This window comes from Prionailurus viverrinus, chromosome D2, assembly GCF_022837055.1.
Source record: "Prionailurus viverrinus isolate Anna chromosome D2, UM_Priviv_1.0, whole genome shotgun sequence".
NCBI lineage: Eukaryota > Metazoa > Chordata > Mammalia > Carnivora > Felidae > Prionailurus > Prionailurus viverrinus.
Genome location: NC_062571.1, coordinates 31,713,627 through 31,735,368, shown reverse-complemented (window position 1 = coordinate 31,735,368; position 21,742 = coordinate 31,713,627). Strand labels below are relative to the sequence as shown.

At 49.6% G+C, this 21,742-nt stretch overlaps 1 protein-coding gene across 1 annotated transcript; it reads left to right on the top strand.

The window, feature by feature from the left end:
- The first annotated feature begins 230 nt into the window (after positions 1–230).
- NPFFR1 (neuropeptide FF receptor 1) lies at positions 231–4,729 on the top strand. The gene is made up of 4 exons (XM_047824673.1): positions 231–248; positions 714–1,059; positions 2,587–2,686; positions 3,844–4,729. The coding sequence occupies exons 1-4, from the start codon at positions 231–233 to the stop codon at positions 4,727–4,729; spliced, it is 1,350 nt and encodes a 449-aa protein (XP_047680629.1).
- Positions 4,730–21,742: the final 17,013 nt, after the last annotated feature.

The following is a 21,742-nucleotide window of genomic DNA, read 5'->3' as shown; positions in this document are numbered from 1 at the left end:
CAGAGATTCCGAGGGTATAATAGTCAGGGTCCCAGGAGACTTAGAAAGGGACTTAGGTTGACTTAGAAAGTGTTTATCTGAAGAGGTTAATGGGGGGGGGGCTATGGGGGGTGGGAGGGGAGGTAAGAGAACCAGCAGGGATGGACGAGCACCCAGGACTGGCGATCCCAGGGAGCTGTCAGTGCAAGGAGAGAAAATAGTGTCACTGTGGCCCTCAAAGAGCTAGAGCCATGGAAGAGGGCCACCTGGTAGGAGCTGTATCCGTAAAGACAGCCCCACAGGCAGAACTGGGCCAGGCATGGAGGGGGTCGGGAGATGAGTAACCTGCCTTCTGTCTTCTCCAGTCCTTCAATCTCCTTCAGCACTTCCCATTGGCTGAACCTGGTCGGACACCAGAGGGCAAGGGAATCTGGCTGATGTAGTCCTTAGAGCTCAGCCTCTGGGGCAGACAGCGGGGCTTAGAAGGATGGAGCCCAGATGGGGCAGAGGCGGGGGAGTTGGATGGGAACGGAAGAGAGCCAACATCGGGAAGTGAGCTGCGGACGAGACAAGGTGGGGGCATGAGATGAGGGTTTGGGTGCTGTGGGTCGAAAGTGTATCCGGTTGCAACTGGAGTTGAACACACGATCGGGCGCGGTAGGGCATGGTCGGGATTGGGAGCACGGAAGGGTCGCACCCAATGGCAAGGAGTCAGTCAGCCCTTCTTTGCCAAGGCTCCTGACCTGTATGCTCCTTTGCTTCTAGGGGAGCCCGCCCAGCCTCCCAACAGCAGCTGGCCCCCAAGCCAGAATGGGAGTAATGCCAAGGCCACCCTGGCTGCAAACCTCACCTTCTCCTCCTACTACCAGCACTCCTCACCGGTGGCAGCTATGTTCATTGTGGCCTATGTGCTCATCTTCCTCCTGTGCATGGTGGGCAACGCCCTGGTCTGCTTCATCGTGCTCACGAACCGGCACATGCGCACCGTCACCAACATGTTCATCCTCAACCTGGCTGTCAGCGACCTGCTGGTGGGCATCTTCTGTATGCCCACCACTCTCGTGGACAACCTCATCACTGGTGAGTGGAGGCAGCAGAGGCAGTGAGAGTCCCCTCCGCCCCCGAAAGCGTGGTTGGCTCGGTCTCTTGGCCAAGATGTCATTGCCTCAAACTTAAGACAGTCTTGTGGCTGAGGGATTCGGTTAGAAATAACAGTGAATTAATTATTCTCTTTGTTCCAGGCATTGTATGACCTACTCTTCCTGCATTACCTTCATGAATCCTTAGAGCAATCCAATGAGTTATGCATGAATCCTTAGAGCAATCCAATGAGCAATCCAATGAGCGTCCCACAAAATCCTGATTTTGGGGACGGGGAAATTGATGCCCAGAGTGATTAAGGGACATGTGTGTTGTTATACCCAGCTAAGTGTCAATTCCCGTGGCCTCACGCCCATATTTCTAACCAGTGTTACTGTAGCTCCCCTGGGCAGGACTAGAACCAGTGGGAAGAAGTCGTAGGGGGGCAGGTTTCCTCTGAATAAGAACCTAATAATCCCCACTTATTTGAGTTGTTCTCCAACGAAAGAGAGTTCTGTCCGACAGGTAGTGAACTGCCTGTCAATGGAAGTGTCCAAGTAGAGACGGGCTGGCCATTTAGCAGTGACTTGTTAGAAGTGATTCAGGCAGAACTAGACCACCGAACCTCTCAATTCCTACCTGTCCTTCTTCCAAATGTCAGAGGGATCACACTGTTGTCTACTCTTTCCCACGTGATTTGCCTGTCTTGTTTCAGAATTAGGCTCCACACACCCTGGGACTCTACATGGGGAAGGACTAGTTTCCAGGGCCAGGGAGACATCTAGAGATCTGAGCTCGTAGGCCCTGAGCTCGGGGCTCCTGAGCCCAGATCCAGAGCCTGAAAAGCCCCATCCAGGGGCTTACCAGTGACTGACCCGACTTGGGGAATCACAGCCTGTGTTTCTATAGGTTTCAGGACCCGAGTAGTAGAGCCAGGGCAAACAATTTCCCCTCAGCTGCACTGGCTCAGCCTGGTGGGCCCTTCACTCACTGCTGGATCTCGAGTTCTTTCACAGCTGCTGAACATAAACTGCTCACCCTTCTCCTTCCCGGCACACCTAGACCTGCGCGCATGCACGCACGCACACGCAGGTACAGGTGCACACACATACAGGCACACACAAGCAGCAAGAACAGTGATAAGGCAAAGTCACTAGCTGGGTAAGGTAGTGTCTTCCAGTCCTTTTCACGTGCCTCAATTTTAAAAATTGTTGGAATGACCCATTCAGTGTGGAGCCTGCTTAGAATTCTCTTGCGTGCTCAAAAAAAAAAAAAAAAAAAAAAAGAAAGAAAAGAAAAGAAAAAAAGATTGCCTCTCTAATGGTGAGAACTGGCCATGGTAGTTTGGACTGTTCGGACTGGTCAGTTCCTCATTTCTGGAAGTGTGTAAGCAGATGAGAGGATCACCACCACCACCAGGACATGGAGGAAAGATCCGAGCCACCGTGAGGACTGGTCTAAATGGCCCAAGGTGTCCGGCTTTTTGTGGATGAGGCACTCGCTCTGTCATGGGCTCTGTCATTGCAGGGTGGCCCTTTGACAACGCCACATGCAAGATGAGCGGCTTGGTGCAGGGCATGTCCGTGTCGGCTTCCGTGTTCACGCTGGTGGCCATTGCTGTGGAAAGGTGAGAGGGTTCCCGGCTGGGTTCTCCCCGGCTGACAGAGGCCCGGCACTAGGAAGAGCCTCTGTCTCCATGGTTGGGCTGACCAGAAGCCTGGGGCTGAATCGTGAGCCATAAAGGGAAGGGTTGTGGGGCTGTCTGCCCTTTATACTGGGGGGACCTGCAGAGAATTCCACCTCCTTCTGGAAGGCCTGGAGGCAGCTCCTGCCGAGGTTTAATAGGGATTCCTGGGTCCTATGAGAGCTTGAGGGCAGGCCTCGTTTCCTAAGCCGTGACTCCTGCCACTCATGAGAATGAGCCAGGAAAGCCAGTTTCCGAGGGCGGGGGGCTCAGTGTGTTCCTGCTTCTTCACTCCCCCTCCACACCCCCCTTGCTGTTCCCTGGCTGCCCAGGCCTTACCACTTCCCCATGTCCACACTACCAGAAGCTACTTCTGGTCTCTTTCAGCCTCAGATTCCATCAGAGTCTCTGATAAGCCTGGGCCCGCGAACAGAATGGAGCCAGGGGCCAAGGAAGCTTTGCAAGCAATAAAACCCAAATGCATGCAACAGGTCCTTCTCCCCTCCTCCACCTCAGTGAGCCCTTGCACTAAGGGTTCATCTGGGCACTTTTGCCCAGAGCACGGGAGGCAGGCAAGGACACTGGCCAAGATGACATGGGGACAGCCTGTCACGTAGACTCCACACCTGAACGCCCAAGGTTTTCTGGAGAATCCGTAAACAGCTAAAAGTGTTCTTTGATGCACCTACCTAATCAGCCTACTCAAGGACAGAATGTGCAGGCTGATCACTTTGCTAGCTGCCAGCTAATCGGTTTAACCCACCGCCCCCCCCCCCCCCCACCAAGTGCACAGACAGGATTGTTTCCCACTGCAGGCAGCTCCGTCCCCCTCCCGTCCTCCTTGCCTTTGTTCCTTGACTACTCCTTGACTACTCAGCAGGGAGCTGACTCCCTCTCAGGTGAGAAACCAGCTTGCTTGCAAACGAACCTAGATCTACTGCGGGAGCTGCTCTTGGAAGCTGCCCACGGTGCGGTGCGAGGATGCACGTGGCATGCCCACGCACCCCAGCCCCCAGCCCCGACCAGGGTAGCCCTCGCCCCTGGCACAGGGACCCCTGGGACCCGTCCCGAGCCCGCCTCTCTTTCCCCCCTCCCCGCAGGTTCCGCTGCATCGTGCACCCTTTCCGCGAGAAGCTGACCCTGCGCAAGGCGCTGGTCACCATCGCGGTCATCTGGGCCCTGGCCCTGCTCATCATGTGCCCCTCGGCCATCACGCTGACCGTCACGCGCGAGGAGCACCACTTCATGGTGGACGCCCGCAACCGCTCCTACCCGCTCTACTCGTGCTGGGAGGCCTGGCCCGAGAAGGGCATGCGCAGGGTCTACACCACCGTGCTCTTCTCGCACATCTACCTGGCGCCCCTGGCGCTCATCGTGCTCATGTACGCGCGCATCGCCCGCAAGCTCTGCAAGGCCTCGGGGCCCGCTCGGGCCGGCGGGGAGGCGGCGGCGCCCGAGGGCCGCCGGGGGGCCCGGCGCAGGGCCAGGGTGGTGCACATGCTGGTCATGGTGGCGCTGGTCTTCACGCTGTCCTGGCTGCCGCTCTGGGCCCTGCTGCTGCTCATCGACTACGGCCAGCTGAGCGAGCCGCAGCTGCACCTGGTCACCGTCTACGCCTTCCCCTTCGCCCACTGGCTGGCCTTCTTCAACAGCAGCGCCAACCCCATCATCTACGGCTACTTCAACGAGAACTTCCGCCGCGGCTTCCAGGCCGCCTTCCGCGCCCGCCTCTGCCCGCCGCAGTGGGCGAGCCCCAGGGAGGCCTACTCGGAGCGGCCCGGCGGGCTCCTGCGCGCGCCGGTCTCCGTGGAGGTGCAGCCCAGCGACTCGGGCCTGCCCTCCGAGTCCGGCCGGGGCAGCGGGACGCCCCGGCCCGGCCGCCTCCCGCTGCGCGGCGGCCGGGTGGCCCACCACGGCTTGGCCCAAGCCGGGGAGCGTCCCGGCTGCCCCCACCTGCCCCTCACCATACCAGCGTGGGATATCTGAGTGGCAGGGGGAGGGCGGGCCCTTGAACCTGGGGGCCCCGACGGGACATGGGAGGCCAGGACGGGACCGCAATCGGGTGTGGTGTCGGGAGACGGTGCCTAGCGCCGCGCTCTCACATACAAGGCGGTGGCAGCTAGCGGTACCTCCTCTACTGCCTTCCCCCTGGCGGGGCGGGAGCTAACCTGCCACCGCACCCTTCCTTGCGGCGGCTCCGCGCACACGCGGCTCCCCGAATCCTCGCGAGACTTTGGGACTAGGTTTTCTGGTCTCCGCTTCTCCAGATGCGAAACTGAGGACCAGAGAGGAGGCGTGCCTAGCCGGGGCTCTCAGCTGGAACTCTCACAGGAGCCCCCACTCCAGCGCCTGTATGGGCATCTCCAGCTGCCTCCAGAAGGGCCCCCGAAGGCGGGGCACAGTGAAATGGGTACATCCTACTTACGCAGCTGGGAAGGATGGGAAAGCGAAGTTGCTCTGTCCATTCGATGCTTTGTGTCCATGTCCTGGAGTCCCTTATGCATGACGGAAGCCACTCGGCCTCGCCCTTTCCAGGAGAACCTGCTGTGCCAACTCTGTGTAGGTTTGTCTTGTTTGTTCCAAGAGGCGTTCCGGGCCCTTCTCTTCTCCCCACAGTGCTTCAAGGGGACATCGCGTCTGGGCAGCTGCAGAAGGAGTGTCAGTTGCAGACACTCTGGGTCTTGCCCTTCGGGTCCTCACCCAGAGAAAACAGGAGGGCTCTCCACCATCACCCAGGCAAGAACTTACAAGGCGACAGGCAGCTGCAAGGCCACAGGGAGGCCTTGGTTTATTTATTCGTGGATCGGAGGAAGGGAGAGCACGGGACCTACTTGCAGCTTTTGGAAAGACATCAGCCCACCGGAGCTGCGAGCACAAAGCCCTCGCAGGGCCCTGCTTCTCTGTTTCCTCGGGGCTCTGAAGGGAGATAGGTCAGTCAAAGCTGGGGTGGCCTTTGGGGCCTCCTGGAGGACACACACTAACCCCCCTGGCACAGATAACTTGTCCTCTGAAAAGGGGTGGGGGCCAGGAGGCCCCCTTGTCTTCTCTGCAGCTCTCACCAGTACACCTGCATCGCCTCGAAGAAACGAGGTTTCTCGTCCCGGAGATGGGAGGAAATGGGATCGCCTCGGTGATCTCTGCATGGCCCCCCATAATCCGAAGCGAACTGGGCATTTCCCCCCTCATCTCTATAGAAAACACCATGTTGCTAGAATTTTAGTGCATAGCAAGCGAATGTTTCCGGGGGTCAGGCCAGAGGAGGCAGCTCGGAGGCTTGATGGCTTCAGTAATGGACAATGACTTAACCCCGTTTACTCCGCCCTAAGTGCTGGACGTCACAGCAGCAGAAAGCTCCAAAGCAGTTGTCCAGTACATTCTCCAGGCTTGTCCCCTGACAGTGTCTCATTTGACCCATGCCAGATGTTGTTGCTGCTGTTTCAGAAAGTAACTGAGGCTGCAGCAGGCCACGGAGCGGCAGGATGGGGATTGGAATTTGTCTTCTGGTGGTTTCTGCCCCTGCTGCATTCTGCCTCTCAGGGAACGTGGGTGGGGCGAAATGGGGAGGAGACCCGAAGTTTCTACGGAGGTTTTCTGCCTGACGGTGAACCAGGACGCTCGTGGAGCCAGCCTCCCTTCAGGCTGCCAGTCTGGGAAATGGGAGTCTCTTGTGTCTACTCTTGCAATATCCAGACTGAGCTGCTCTGTGCACAATATCCACAACCCACATGCTGAGCAGGCTGCCAAGATCCATCATGACCCCACCCAGGTCCAGGTATCTGGGGGGTGATGAATGCAGGGCTTAAGAGAGGACTCCCTAACTAGTCCCTCGTTAACTAGCGCATGTATGGGCCCCATGTCTGGTGCTTGGTGTTGTCACATAGACCAGCGAGTTCCCAGCTGCTTCTTGTGAAAACTCTGTCTCCAGGCTCTACAAGTTGCCCAGAGAAAGGGCCATCTCAAACCCAAATGCTTCTCCCTGTGGCTGGGTGGGATCTGTCCAGAGACACTGTCTGGTCTCTCCTCTGGGGTGTTTCTCCGTTCACATGGCCTCCCCAACCACAGAATCACAGCCTTTACAGCTGGGGGAGATCAGAGCGCTCACCCCAGCCAACCTTTCCACCAAGGCCCCTTTGTTTTAGTTCCCCCCAAAGACACCATGCTTGGGGAGCTGGGCCTGCCAGAGAAACCGCAGTAGGCATAATTCATATATTTTGCTGTTATTTTCCTCTCTAAAAATCAGTCCAAGGCGATGCCAGCCCATTCAGAGATTGGATCTGAATGGCAACAAGCATGCCTTTATGCTTTCATGAGGGGGTGAGGCCTTGTGGGTATGTGTGGAATGTTTGCTTTTTGTGTCTGTGGTAGAATATACACAACATAAAACTTACCATTGTTCACTTTTGTAAGGGTACAGTTCAGTGGCCGTAAGTGCGTTCACACTGGCGTGTAACTGTCACCACTGTGGATTTCCAGAGCTTTCTTAACATCCCAAACTGTAACTCCGTACCCATTGAATGACAACTCCCCATTTCCTCCCAGCTTCTGGTAACCACCATTCTGCATCCGTGTCAATCAATGAATCTGACTACTCCGGGTACCTCATGCAAGGGGAATCAAACAGTATTTGTACTTTTGTGTCTGACTTACTTCACTGAGCATAATGTCCTCAGGGTTTATCTTTGTTGTAGCATATGTCGGAATTCCCTTCCCTTCTCTTCCCTTCCCTTTCCTTCCCTTTCCTTCCCCTCCCCTCCCCTTTTATGAGAGAGAGAGAGAGAGAGAGAGAGAGAGAGAGAGAGAGAGAGAAAGAGAGAATGAATCCCAAGCAGACTCCATGCTGAGCATGGGCTGGATCCCACGACCCTGGGATCACGACCTGAGCAGAAATCAAGAGTCAGAGGTTCAACTGGCTGAGCCCCCAGGCGCCCCCAGAATTTCCTTTTATTTAAGGCCGAAGAGTATTATATTGTATGTATATTCCACATTTTGTTTATCTGTTCCTCCACTGGGTGGACATTTTGGGTTGCCTCCTTGTTTTGGTTATTGTGAATAATGGGTGGAGTTTTAAGATACCGGAAGTCGTTCCTAAAAATACTGCCTGCGTGACCCTGAGGACAGACACCCCAGGTGGGGAACTCAGCACTGATGGGTGACAAAAGCAGAGGCTCAAGGAAAGCTGTGATCGCTCTTACTTCCCTGTGCCCACCCCGCTGCTCTGAGTTTCTGCTGGGCTTTACTTCTCCGCTAGAGAGGCGAGAAAGTTGTATGTTCCCTCCATGGGATGATATCTTACGAAGCTATCGTTATAATTATAGCTTTCTTGTCCTCACCGGGGCCCTGTGTCCCAATACCTGGGCCCTATCAGGAACCTCGCCGGCTACCCTGAGGCACGCAAGAGGAAGCAAGGCAGACTTCTTCTGATGTGCTGTCCTCCGCCTACCGACTGGTTGGTCTCCTGAGGTAACTGCCCTTTCACAGGCGGAAAGTCTGAAGATGAATTGGAGGTGTCATGGGCGAAAAGGGCCAGAGGCCTGTTGACACTGAGCACCCTCACCCCAGACGACACTCGGAGGGACTCTGTATCCATCCCGCCGTGCGCAGCGTGAGCGGTCATCCTAATCGTGGGTCTCCACTGATGAACGGCCTCTTGCCTTCACCAAGACCATGCAGCAGCACGCAACAGACCAATGGGAGCTGGAGGCGGGCACCCGGCTTGGACCCCACAAACCACAATCTGCCCGGCCCTACACTGAGGACTTCCTCTTGGGACCCGGAGGACGCATGAGTTGATTTGGGTTGGGTTGGAATGGAGGGCGGAGCTGGCAAAGGAGGACGCGAGCCCCCTATCATTAGTCTACTGTGTATTCATCCAGAAAGCCAGATGAGAGCCAAACCGAGAGCTGGATGGACAAAGCATTGCTATTAAGCTCTGTACCTTTTTGCATCCGTTTCCTCAGCTCACCCCTGAGAAGTGCCACTGAGGAAAGATAGATGAGAAGGAGGTAGCCCAAATGGGCTTCATTACAAGCAAACAATGTTGAATCGACAATAGATTCCTTGTTGAATAACCCAATTATTTATGCTCACGGCATTTCATTGTTGGTGTTTTCTCTCCCGACACAAACCCTCCAAGATCGTTGTGGAAATTTTACAAAATTTAGATAAGCAAAGAGAAGAAAATAAAAAAAAAAAACAACACACCCAAAGCCCATCACAAGGGATAAGCATAAAGTCATCTTCTACACACATATAGCCACATGTTCTAAAATTTTGCAACAACTTTATTGAGGCGTACCTCGCCTACAACGAAGCTCACCTATCGTAATTGTGCGCTTTGGTGAGTTTTCGCTTTGTGTACAGCCGTGTAACCCCGGCCCCACCCAAGATATTTCCAGCATCCCCCCAAAACTGCCTTGTGCCGTACCGTGGTCAATCCTCTCCCTCACTCCTGGCCCCAGATAAACACCCTTCTGATTTCAAAATGGTACATACCCAGAGCCATGCAGCGTGTGACTTTTTGAGTCTGGTTTCTTTCGCTAAGCCTGATGTTCTTGAGCTTTTTGTCGCAGCATGTATCAGTCCTTTGTTCCTTTTTATCGCTGAGTATTATTTCATCGTTTGGCTGTATCACATTTTATTTCTCCGTTCATCAGTTAATGGGCATTTGGGTTGTTGTTCAAGTATGAATTCATGAATTATGAATAACACTGCCATAAACGAGCTCATATACAAGTCCTTCCAGTATACACGTTTTCAATTGGGGAAATACCTAGGTGTGGGTTTGCTGGGTTGGAACTAAGTGTATAGTTTAACCGTGTTAAGAAACCACCAAAGTATCTTCCAAAGTTGCTGCGCCGTTTTGCGCTCCCGTCAGCAGTGTTCCAGCTGTTCTTGCCAATACTTAGTAGCACCAGTCTTTAAAAATGTTCCTGATGGGCGCCTGGGTGGCTCAGTCGGTTGAGCATCTGACTTCGGCTCAGGTCATGATCTCATGGTTTGTGAGTTCGAGCCCCACATCGGGCTCACTATCGGCACGGAGCCTGCTTCGGATCCCCTGTCTCCCTCTCTCTCTGTCCCTCCCCTGCTCGTGTCCTCTCAAAAATAAAAAATAAATATTAAAAAGAAAAATGTCCCTGATGGAGGCACCTGAGTGGCTCAGTCAGTTACGCATCCAGCTTTTGATCTTGGCTCAGGTCATGATCTCACGGTTCATGATTCGTGAGTTTAAGCCCTGCATCAGGCTCTGCGCTGGCAATGGATTCGGTCTCCCTCTCTCTCTCTCTGCCCCTCTCCCTCTCGTGCTCACTTGCTCTCTCTCTCTCTCCAAAGAAATAAGTTAATTTTTTTTTTAATTTAAAAAAATGTCCCTGATGATGCTGGGGATCTTTTCATAGGCTTATTGGTCATTCTTCTAGATTTGATTGCAACATGTTTTCAAATCTATCTTTTAAAAAGATGATTATATTGTAGAGACCTAAGTGCAAAAATTTGCCCTAAATCTAAGAGGCACTTATCACTAATAGATGATTTTTAAACTCATCAAGAATGGGTTTAAAGTTAGATAAGTAGGTGGAACATGGTAGACGAGGGAGGGCTATTTTAATAGGTGATTAGGAATGGCCTCTCTGGGGAGATGACAGTTGAGTACAGATACGAAGAACTTACCGAGTGCCTGTTAAAAGCCAGGCATGGTACCGAGAGCTTTTGTCTGATTTCTCCCAACAGACAGTAAGCTCCATGAGGACAGGGACTAACTATGTCTATTTCACTCACTTTTGTAGACTCAGATCTAGGACACTGCCTGGTACATGGGAGACAATAAATGACTGTTGAATGGATGAAGTAATAAAATAAGCAAGTATTTATTACTATGCCCATATTCTAGATGGAAAACTCAAGTCTCAGAGAAGCCAAGTCACTTACTGAAGGTCACATAACTAGATGGTGGTGAAGCTGAGACTCAAATCTTGATCCATCTGACCAGAGAGCACAGGTTTTGCAGATCCCCCAAGCTGCTGTGGATTCTCCTTCCTCTATTTGGGAAAGTGAGGTTCAGAATAAAACAGGGAGGCATGATGGAGGTCCCCCCTTTAATCCAAAAATAAAACCAGCCAGCCACAGGCTCCAGACTGCTGTTTTGGCCAGAAGGCCACATTTCCATCACATTCAGTGGCTTCCAAAAATTTGAGATGGAAGGAATACCAGCGGTTTAGTTAAAAGGTGAAATTTTTTTTTTTTAATTTTTTTTTTTCAACGTTTATTTATTTTTGGGACAGAGAGAGACAGAGCATGAACGGGGGATGGGCAGAGAGAGAGGGAGACACAGAATCGGAAACAGGCTCCAGGCTCTGAGCCATCAGCCCAGAGCCTGACGCGGGGCTCGAACTCACGGACCGCGAGATCGTGACCTGGCTGAAGTCGGACGCTTAACCGACTGCGCCACCCAGGCGCCCCAAAAGGTGAAAATTTAGTTGGATCCAACACCACATCAAGCCTTCACGGGCTGAAAGAAATCATCCTTTTGACTCCTCTGTCTTGCAGTCATTGAAGGGGCAAAGGCTGTCCATCTGGCTGTCCTGTCTTGCCTCGCGTTGTTTGTGTGCTCTTGCTGGCTGCGATGTCCAGGCCTTTGAATCCCCGTCACCGACAAATACTGCTGTTGTCATGTGCAAGCAACCAAATTAATGTGGGTGGAAAAACCCAAGCTTAGTGATTTGGGCAAATTAGTTTATCTGTCACATAGCCAGTGGGGGTGTTAAACCACTCTCTGTTTGAGGAGTAATCACTCCCCACCCGGCTCTGTCTTCCTCTCTGCAGGGAGGTTAGAACAGCCAAAGTCAAGCTGTTTTAGTGACAGAGCAATCTACATTTCCATGTTTTGACCACCCCCAAGGAAGAGTATTTTACGTAGCATATTTTGTTCATTCACAGTGCTGTCTGGCGGTCCTTCGAAGCCACCTCTGATGATCAAAATCACCCCTTCGCTCTCCTCTGGTCCGTGTCTTTGGAAAACGATGTTACCTATGCTATAAATTATGTAAAATAAACTCATTATGAAAAAGAGGTGAGTGTTTACTTTCTACTTTCCATCGCATTAGTAGCTTTCCCTCTTTTGCGTCTTTACTGTGAATGAAGTTTCCAGGCAAATAGCCACCCCTTCAACATAGGTAGACAGCGGGCTATGTCATCACCGACATGATTGCGGTATTTCCGTTTTACAGATGGGAAACTGAGTTGCACAGAGACCAAGGCATTTCCTTGAGGTTCCCGTGTCTTGTAAGTGGAAGAAGTCAAAACAAAGCTCCAGGCTCTGTGTGTGTTCCAATCCAGTGTTCTTGACACTTCACCGAGTTACTTACTTGGTTAGCTTCCTACTTTGATGCCTATGCGACAAGTTTAGATAAAGCTTCATTCCAGCAAGTGTATGCTCCACAAACCTAGTGTCTGTGGACTCTGGGAACATGACCTCTCACAGTTCAGTAGGCAGAGATAGAAAAGAGAAAAACTGTAATGCACTCTAGTGCTTTTTACAATGGGATACCACGGTTGGCCAAAGAAGCAATGGGACAGCCTGAGGTGCATCAGAAAAGAACTCCTGTAAGAGGCTTGAAATACGTCTTAAAGACTGAACTAGAGACAGCCGGGTAGAGAGGAGGGTTTGAAGCAGGGAAGCAATGCACTAAGATCTTCACCTGTTAAAGCTTATACTGGCAGCAGGTAGAGAGTGACTTGGAGGGGGGATGAAGCTGGAGACCAGTGAGGCAGGAGGTATTTGGGGGAACCCAGGGGAGATACCCTGGGACTGGCTGAGGCAGGAGGAATGGAGAAGAGATGGCAAGTTCATGAGATGTTTGCGAGATCAATTCAATATTATCTGATAACTGCTCGGATGTGGGAGGATGGGCCATCGTTCTATGATACTTTTGGTTGCCAGTAACCAGCTTAAAGTAAAGGTGTGCAAGTTAGTGCAGATGACTGGTCGATCCAGAAGCTCAACAATGTCCCCAAGGACCACATGGTCTCCATTCAGCTGCTCTGCCATCTACACTGTGAACTTGGCCCTCAGTCTGGCTTCCCTCGTGGTACAGGAGGCCGCTATCAGCAATCAGAGCTGTATTCTTTCTTGTTTACATTGAGAGAGAGAAGGAATATCTCTCCTCATGACTTTCTCCTGAGAGAACAAAGTAACTTCTCAGAAGGAGGCAGGAAACTTATATTCGTTCCTATTAGGTCAGGTATCCATTGCTGAACCAGTCCCTGTGGCCAGGTTCTGAATCTCATGTTCTTTGATGGGGTTCTAGAACAGTTAAAGGGGATAGGATTTGGGGCGCCTTGGTGACATCTGACTTCAACTCAGGTCATGATCTTGTGGTTTGTGAGTTTGAGCCCCATGTCGGGCTCTGTGCCGACAGCTCGGAGCCTGGAGCCTGCTTTGGATTCTGTGTCTCCCTCTCTCTCTCCCCCTCCCCGGCTCATGCTCAGTCTCTCTTTCTCTCTCAAAAATCAGTAAACATTAAAAAAAAAACATTTAAAGGGGATAGGATTACAATGATTGATTTAGGCAAATCAAGGCCCATCTCTGGAACTGAGAGTCAATCTCCAATCTAGTTAATCTGGGGGAGGGAATGACAGATTGATGGGAAGTTGTATCCATTAGAAAGTCTTTCAGAAGCCCACAAGAAACATAATACTCCGAATCATACTGTTTTAAATACAACAAAGTCAATTTATTATCTTACATAGCACATTAACTGTTAGTGAGGTCAATTTGTTATCTTTTCATAAGAATACCTAACACAGGAAAGGCCCAGGGTTAATTAAGTCAGCAACTCAGTGACATCAAGACCCAAGATTTGTCCACTTGGCATCTTTATTTTGGGTATATTCGTGTTACCTGCAGCCCCTCTCCCCTCCAGATTGTAAAACAGGCGTGGCTAGCAAATTCCATGACAATGCGTAAAGGAAGCCAAGAGTATCTCTCACAGAAGCAAGAGAACCTTTGCAGAAGACCCTACCCCTTAGATCGCATTGGTAGCATTTTGTCCCATACGTACCACCAGTCTGGTCATTAGCAAGGGGAACAGAACCACTGATCAATTAGACTTTCCTCTGACTATGTGACGGCACCTCATTTCCCAAACCACATGGCCACACAGGGTGAGCAGATGCAGGTCTGAACAACAGAGCCCTGTTGGGAAGGAGAAAGGGGAGTGAACAGGTGTTGGGAGGGCGATCACCGGTGACTGCTACAGATCTTAACCAGGAAATGGGCTAGGAGGAACTTCTCGGTAGAATAACTGTGTAGTTTAGGTGCTGTTAACTGAGAGAGAGGGCTCAAGAGAAACAATGGGAGGCTCATTTTTGGACTTGGTGAATATGAGATGCTCATGTACCAGCCAAGCTGAGAAATCTAGAAGGCAGCTATATAGTTGATCACCCCCTTCTTTATTTTTTTTTAAATTTTTTTTGGTAACGTTTATTTATTTTTGAGACAGAGAGAGACAGAGCATGAACGGGGGAGGGGCAGAGAGAGAGGGAGACACAGAACTGGAAGCAGGCTCCAGGCTCTGAGCCATCAGCCCAGAGCCCGATGCAGGGCTCGAACTCACGGTCCGTGAGATCATGACCTGAGCTGAAGTCGGACGCCCAACCGACTGAGCCGCCCAGGTGCCCCATCACCCCCTTCTTTAAAAAAAAAAAAAAAGTTTACTTATGTATTTTGAAAGAGAGAACACATGCGAGCAGGGCAGGGGCAGAGAGAGGGAGAGAGAGAATCCCAAGCAGGCTCCGTGCTGTCAGCACAGCAGCCCAGGACAGGGCTCTATCCCATGAACCGTGAGATCATGCCCTGAGCTGAAGTCGGACGCGTAACTGACCGAGCCACCCAGGCGCCCCCTCATCCCCTTCTTCTTAAAACCCCATTTCTTTCTCTGGCTTCCAAGACACCACGCTTCTTGTTTTTGTCTCCTCTCTCTCTGCCATTCCTTCTTTGACCCTTTCTTGGCACTTCTTCTGCCACCCATCTCTGAAATATTGAGATTCCCCGAGGTTCTGTTCTAGGCCCTCTGCTTTAAAAAAAAAAAAAAAAATGTAGGGTGGCCTGGGTGACTCAGTCTGTTAAGCTTCCCACTTCAGCTCAGATCGTGGTCTGGAGGTTTGTGAGTTCAAGCCCTGCATCAGGCTCTGCACTGACAGCATGGAGCCTGCTTGGGATTCTCTCTCTCCCTCTGTCTCTGCCGCTCCCCTGCTCGCTCTCTCTCTCTCTCTCTCTCTCTCAAAATACTAAATAAATACACCTTTAAAAAATAAATAAATAAAGGGGAGCCTGGGTGGCTCAGTCGGTTAAGCGTCTGTCTTCGGCTCAGGTCATGATCTCACCGTTCCTGAGTTCGAGCCCCACATCTGACAGCTCAGAGCCTGGAGCCTGTTTCAGACTCTGTGTCTCCCTCTCTTTCCTTGTCCCTCCCCTGCTTGTGCTCTGTCTCTCTCACTCTCAAAAATAAATAAACACTACACAATTTTTTGTAATAAAAATAAATAAAAATTTAAAAACCTGTATTTCATTACTATATATATTTCTTCTGGGTGGTGTCATTTTCAGTTGGCTTTAAACCAATGACTTCAGCCAACCTTCCTTTCTCTCCTGAGTTCCAAGTCCTCTAACCACTCACTGGACTTTTCAACCTGGACTTTTGTCTCTACTCACCCCCCAAAATCTCTGTAAGATTTTCTTCGTGATTTGTTACTGACAATTCTGGACATTTTTTTCCTCTGTCTTATGTGATGGACTATGCAAATGTAACTTCAAGCTGCCTTCTTATCCAGCTCTGTTGCTATCCTGGGTCCCTGCTGTATTTGTTGTGGGCAGGGGGCAGGGGCCAGTAAACCCCCAGAGACTAGGTTTCCCAAACTCCTGTGTCAGAGGAACATAAGATTATATTATTGTTCCCAATTATTCACTCTCTTCTCTGAAACAGGAGTATAAAACCCTTTATTACCAAGTGCCTTATAGTGCCTCCCTGCAGATAAGTACACTTCTCTGTGCCCTTGGCGTTAGACCTGGCTACATGACCTGCTTTGGCCAATGAAAAGTAAACAGAAGTTCAATATCAACTCTGACCAGAAGCTTTAGGAGCCACAATGTGGTCCTGTTTCTCTCCTCCCTTTACCAGGAGACCAAGATAAGAGCTGCTCCCTCCGGCAGGACCCCAGAATAATAAATACCTGGGGCAGAGCCAAAGCCAATCTGTAGCCCTGATATGTAATCTGAGGAAGAAATGAATGTAGTGAGATTTCAGGGAGAGGGGGAGGGCTGTCTGTTAATACCACATTATCTAGAAAAAGCTGACTAACAGAATAATTGGTGCAAGTTACAGAATGCTGTGCTTAAACAGGTGCCATTGGCTTTGGGTCCTAGCGGCGGGCACCAAGTGGTGTAGACTTTGGTCGTTTAGAAGGCAGATTGTATACCAAGTAGCTTGTGGGTTTAGCCAAAAAAGTTGGGAAACAGATTGTCATCTGTTTGGGTTGTTTTTAGCCGCATTTGACAGGCTACTACAAGAACGAGACGAGCTCAGAAAAGAATTGGCTGTTTTGTCAGCAGAGATTAAAACTCAGTTTTGGGGGGGGTGCCTGAGTGGTTAAGTCAGTTAAGTGTCTGGCTCTCAATTTCAGCTCAGGTCATGATCTTGCGGTTCGTGAGATCAAGCCCCACATCGGGCCCTGTGATGACACTGCAGAGCCCGGCTTAGGATTCTCTCTCCTTCTGAAAATAAATAAATAAACTTAAACAATACAAAACAAAAAAACAACAACCGCAGTCTTGGGACGGAGACCAGATCAAGGGCATGAGCGGTGGCTCCCAGTAAGTCCTTTGTTGGATAAAGTGGCTCTTAGTAGACTAAGAGCATGGCTCTCCAATGGCAGCTTGGTAAATTCAATTTACCTTGGCAATTACGCCTAGAGAAAGAGGTATGTCTTTATAGATACGGTAATTTGCAAATAGAGCTGACTCGAATCAGGTAAAATGCTATTGAAGGTTCAAAGAGAGGTGCACAGCCAAGACATGTCAGCTTGGGTTAAAAGATATGATTGCTGGAGACCAACATTGGGGCTCCAAAATTTCTGTAGGCAGGAAGGAAGCTGAGAAAGCTGCTCACCTCACAAGAAGCCCAAAATTATGAAGAGCAGGGGCTACTCCCAGGGACCTGGAATGGAAGTTAATCAAGGAATGTTTCCTACACCCTGCAGGATTTTGGAATTCTAAGAACCAATGATGGTTGTGAGTCTCTCGGTTTTTCTTTCAATGAATATTAGTGTTTATTCAGTCTTGGTTCAACCATTTCATATAAGGTATAGATTTTGTGGCGGGGAGCTGTAGATAACGTTTGTTTGCCTGTTAGTGTCTGGATTAAGAGGACCCCTGTCTGGACATAATACAGAGACTCACGAGATAGTGAGCTTTGAGCTTGATGTCATGCCTGGTTGAAACTTTTGGGTGTCACTCTTCGCAGGAAGAGTGGGTATGTTTTTCTCATGCAAAAAAAAAAAAGAGAGAAATGATTATTTATGACCAAGAAGGTGGACTGTGATAAGAGACTATTATTTTTACTATTTATTTGCTTCTCTCCCTGTAGGAGAATCAGACAGCCTGAGACGTGGCTCCCCGTTTGCATTGTCAGCTAGAGGAGTGCATTTCCAGAAGACATTGGCATCAGGCAAGGTCGCGTGACTTGCTTTAGCCGACTGAATGTGAGTGGAAGTGACACGTAGCATTTCTAAGCAAACGCTTAAGAGCCCCTGTGTGGTTTCGGCAGTTCTTTTTCCCCTCTGCTTGGTCTTGTAAGCTGGGGGATGTTACTTCAGTCTCAGGCTGCCAATGAGACGACAGGGAGGGCAAAGCCACAGGTGACTCCTATCACCACCAAGAAACTCGAACAAGAAATAAATGGTCGTTCTTGTAAGCAAACTGAGATGTTTCGTAATGTCCGTCACAGGGGCAAAAACTAGTCAACACTGGCTAGTGATACGGCTCACATGTGGGCCCAACCAATGGGAAACACTGGCAGGAGACTAGAAGATGTGAGGAAGGGAAAACCATGTCTCTCCTTCCTTTTTTGCCGCAGGCAGTCTCTCCAGCATCAACTTGGTCTCCGGGGAGGCAGGCCCATGGGGCTTCCTGCTCCTGAGGATGGGCCCTGTGCTCCTCCCTTTGGCTGACTCTGCCTCATCCTCTCGCCGAGTCCCTCTAGCCTGATGCTGGTGGCTCCCTGCGGTCGCTAATCTGTATTTGGCTTCTCAGCTGATTCCCTGCATTAAAGTCCCTCTATTTTCAACATTTTGAGCCGTTTTGTCTAATTGCAGACTCGCTGATACACCATCCTATGCATAAATTTTGGAGTAACTATCGATCACAGATGTCTCAAACTTTGTGAGAGTTTTCAAAAAAGGAAGACGTGTTTGACTGTATCGTTTTTGGGTTTTTTTTTTTCTTTTTTTAGCGTTGTAACCGTTTTTAAGGATACATCCCAGTAGCATTAAGTACGTTCACACTGTTGTGCAGCCATCGCTAGCACTCATTTCTAGAACTTTCTTCTTCCCAAACTGAAACTCCGTATCCATTAAACAACATTAAACAACATCTCCCCATTCCTTCTTTGGCCCAGCCCCTGACAACGACCATTTCACTTTCTGTGTCTGTGAATTTGACGACTCTAGGTACTTTCTATAAGTGGAATCACATACTTGTCCTTTTGTGACTGGCTTATTTCACTTAGCATAGTGTCTTCAAGGTTAATAAGTTTATTTATTTGGGGGGGGGGGAAGGGGCAGAGAGAGAGGGAGAGAGAGAATCTGACACAGGCTCCACATTGCCCGATGCAGGGCTCCAACCCCGAAACCATGAGATCACGACCTAAGCCGAAACCAAGAGGTGGACGCTTAACCAACCGAGACACCCAGGAGCCCCTCATTCCCTTTTCAAGCAATCAGTCTCTCTCTTCCACTCTATCCAACCAATGATCAATTCCATTGATTTTACCTTAAACACAGCTCTGTCACTGCTCTTTTCTTTTGCCACTCAAGTTCAGGGCATGGTCTGCATCTTTATTTAACCTGGGCCACTGCAGCAGCCTCCTTGTTGGTCTCCCTGCCTCTAGTCTTAAAACTTCCATCTAGGCTCCAAGCTGCTAACAGAGCCACTTTCTAAAGCAATCCTGATCTTGTCATCTTCTCGCTAAAACCCTTAAGTTGCCCATTGCTTTTAGAAAAAAGTTCCAACCCTATGTTGTGCCTTCCAAGGCCCTCTACCATTCAACCCTGACCTACTTCTCTGGTCTCCTCTGTTAATAATCCCTTTCTGGCTTCTGCTTTGTCTTCTTCATTTCATTAACCCCTTCTTATCCTCCAGGTCATAGGTTAAGGGTCACTTCCTTGGAGGGGTTCTCTGCTCCCATAATGCAATGCCCTGTACTTCCTCTATCACTCTACTTATCTGCATTTATTGTAATTATTTGTTGAAGTCTGTCTTCTCTTTGGACTATGACTTCTTTGAGGGTCAAGACCATGTCTTTCTAAGTGCCACATCTCTACCACCTAGCACAGACGATGACCACAGTAAGTGTTAAATAAAACTTAGTTGTAGATTTGTAAGTTTTCATGTTATGGGCAGGGGGGGGTGGGGGGGGGCGGCACCTGAGTGGCTCAGTCAGCAGAGCATCCAACTTTCGATTTTGGCTCAGGTCACGATCTCGTTTTGGATTCCCTCTCTCTGCGTCTCGCGTGTGCTCCGTCTCTCAAAATACATGAGTAAAATTAAAAAAAAAAAAAGAGAAAGTTTTTATGTTATAGCATGTATAGGTCCTGTAGGTGGTAGTCGACACCAAATACATACATGAGATAATCTAGGGAGAGGGTATCTCTAGAGAGAACATGAGAAGTAAGAAAGACAATGACGATTAAGATGAAGAGACGGATATGAAGCTAAGGGGGAAAATGAGGAATGAATGGCCAGATAAGTCGGAGAGATGTCAGAAGAGAATGCGGTCATAAGCCAAAGAAGAGAGTGCCTCAGAAAACTGGAGGCCCCCAACAAGGTCAACCACAGCAAAGAGAACAGGATACAGACTGAAAAGAAGTGCCACCGGAGTTACAGAGCAAGAAAGATAATGTTTCACAACACTTGGGTTTATCCTTTGTCAAACTGATGAATTCAAGAAGGTATTGCCTGCCTCCTTCTCATTACTTCCTCTATCCATTAACCTGGCATAGATTCATTAAACATCTACTCTAGGCCAGGTACTGTGCTAGGTCCCAGGGAGACAAGAGAAATAGAGCAATATCCAGTCGGGCTTGTGGATCTCACCACCATTGCCTGCAAGGGAAAGTTACAAAGCACTGACTTGTGCCCCAGCAAAGCCGGGGCTTGGCATTTTATGGGAGTTGGTACTGATTGACTTTCTAAATACACTCAATGAAACAAGAGTTAATGTGCAAGTCCAGAGGTCGGCAAGGCTTTGTTATCTTGTTCTGAGCTGGCGGGAGGCAAAAGGGAAAGTGTATGTGGTCCACTATTGCATCATTTCTGTCTGTTCCTAAGTCGGCCGCAGAGGGGATTTGGGTTTTTTTTCCAAGAAAGCTAGTTCCTGTGCTCAAAGGCAGAAAACTGATAGAGCAACTCAACCAAAAAGCATCCCCTTAAGAAACTCTCTGAACTTAATCCTTAGTGTTCACTCTGCAGAGATTCCTTTAACTTCCAGCAATACGATGTATTACTGACTAAATTACTGCTCTGTTTTTTTTCCTGCCCTGTGCTCCACCTACAGTAGAACAGTGTGGCGTATTGTTCAAAAGGTCAATGAATCGTGCGTGAACTTCTGAAAATTAATGGGAGTCTGGATGGAGACAAGGGAGGGACACTCTTCCTAACTAATCAGAGAACTATCTTATTGGGTTTTCATTTAATACAGGGCGCATCTCATTTTATATAGTAGACATTGTTTTGAAATAAAAAGTTTAAATCAAAATGTCTTTAAAGCACATTATCTCTTTAATGCCCCAGAAAAACAAGATCATTTAAAGAAACCCAGCCCATCACACTAGGCATTCTTTGAAATACTTATTATCATGGGGATGCCTGGGTGGCTCAGTCGGTTAAGCGTCTGACTTTTGGTTTTGGCTCAGGTCATGATCACACAGTTCACGGGTTCGAGCCCCACAACAGGCTCCTCGCCTGACAATGGGGAACCTGCTTGGGTTTCTCTCCCTCTCTCTGCCCTTCCCTTGCTCTCTCTCCCTTTCTCTCAAAAATAAACAAACTTTTAAAAAAAGAACTACTCATTATTATATAATCAAATAGTGAATGGTCAGTTCCTAATTTATAATTTGGATTTTGAAATATGCTTTTTTTTTTTTTTTTAAATATATAGGCTTGGGAAGTGATGCAATTAACTGACCACACAGGGGCCTCAATCAGGCAATCAGACTTTAGCTGTTGGGGTCTGGCCTGACTCAACAGTTGAAAAACAAGGTCCAAAGAACTTATGCCTGAGAGAAATGTGCTCAAGGGACTCTGAACTCATGCCTGGACTTTCCCAGTGCTTACATCTGAAAAGTCCCTGGGGGACCTAGGGCGGGTTGAGCAAGGAAGGGGGGCAGAGTAAATCCTTCTTCACCAGGGAGGGTAGAAATAACAAGTCATACTTCCAGAGTGCTTACAACAAGCCAGGCTCTTCCTCAGACTCTTTTTTACGTATTAAAAAACATTTTTTTTTCAACGTTTATTTGTTTTTGGGACAGAGAGAGACAGAGCATGAACGGGGGAGGGGCAGAGAGAGAGGGAGACACAGAATCGGAAACAGGCTCCAGGCTCTGAGCCATCAGCCCAGAGCCCGACGCGGGGCTCGAACTCACCGACCGCGAGATCGTGACCTGGCTGAAGTCGGACGCTTAACTGACTGCGCCACCCAGGCGCCCCAAAAGATTTTTTTTTAACTTTACTTA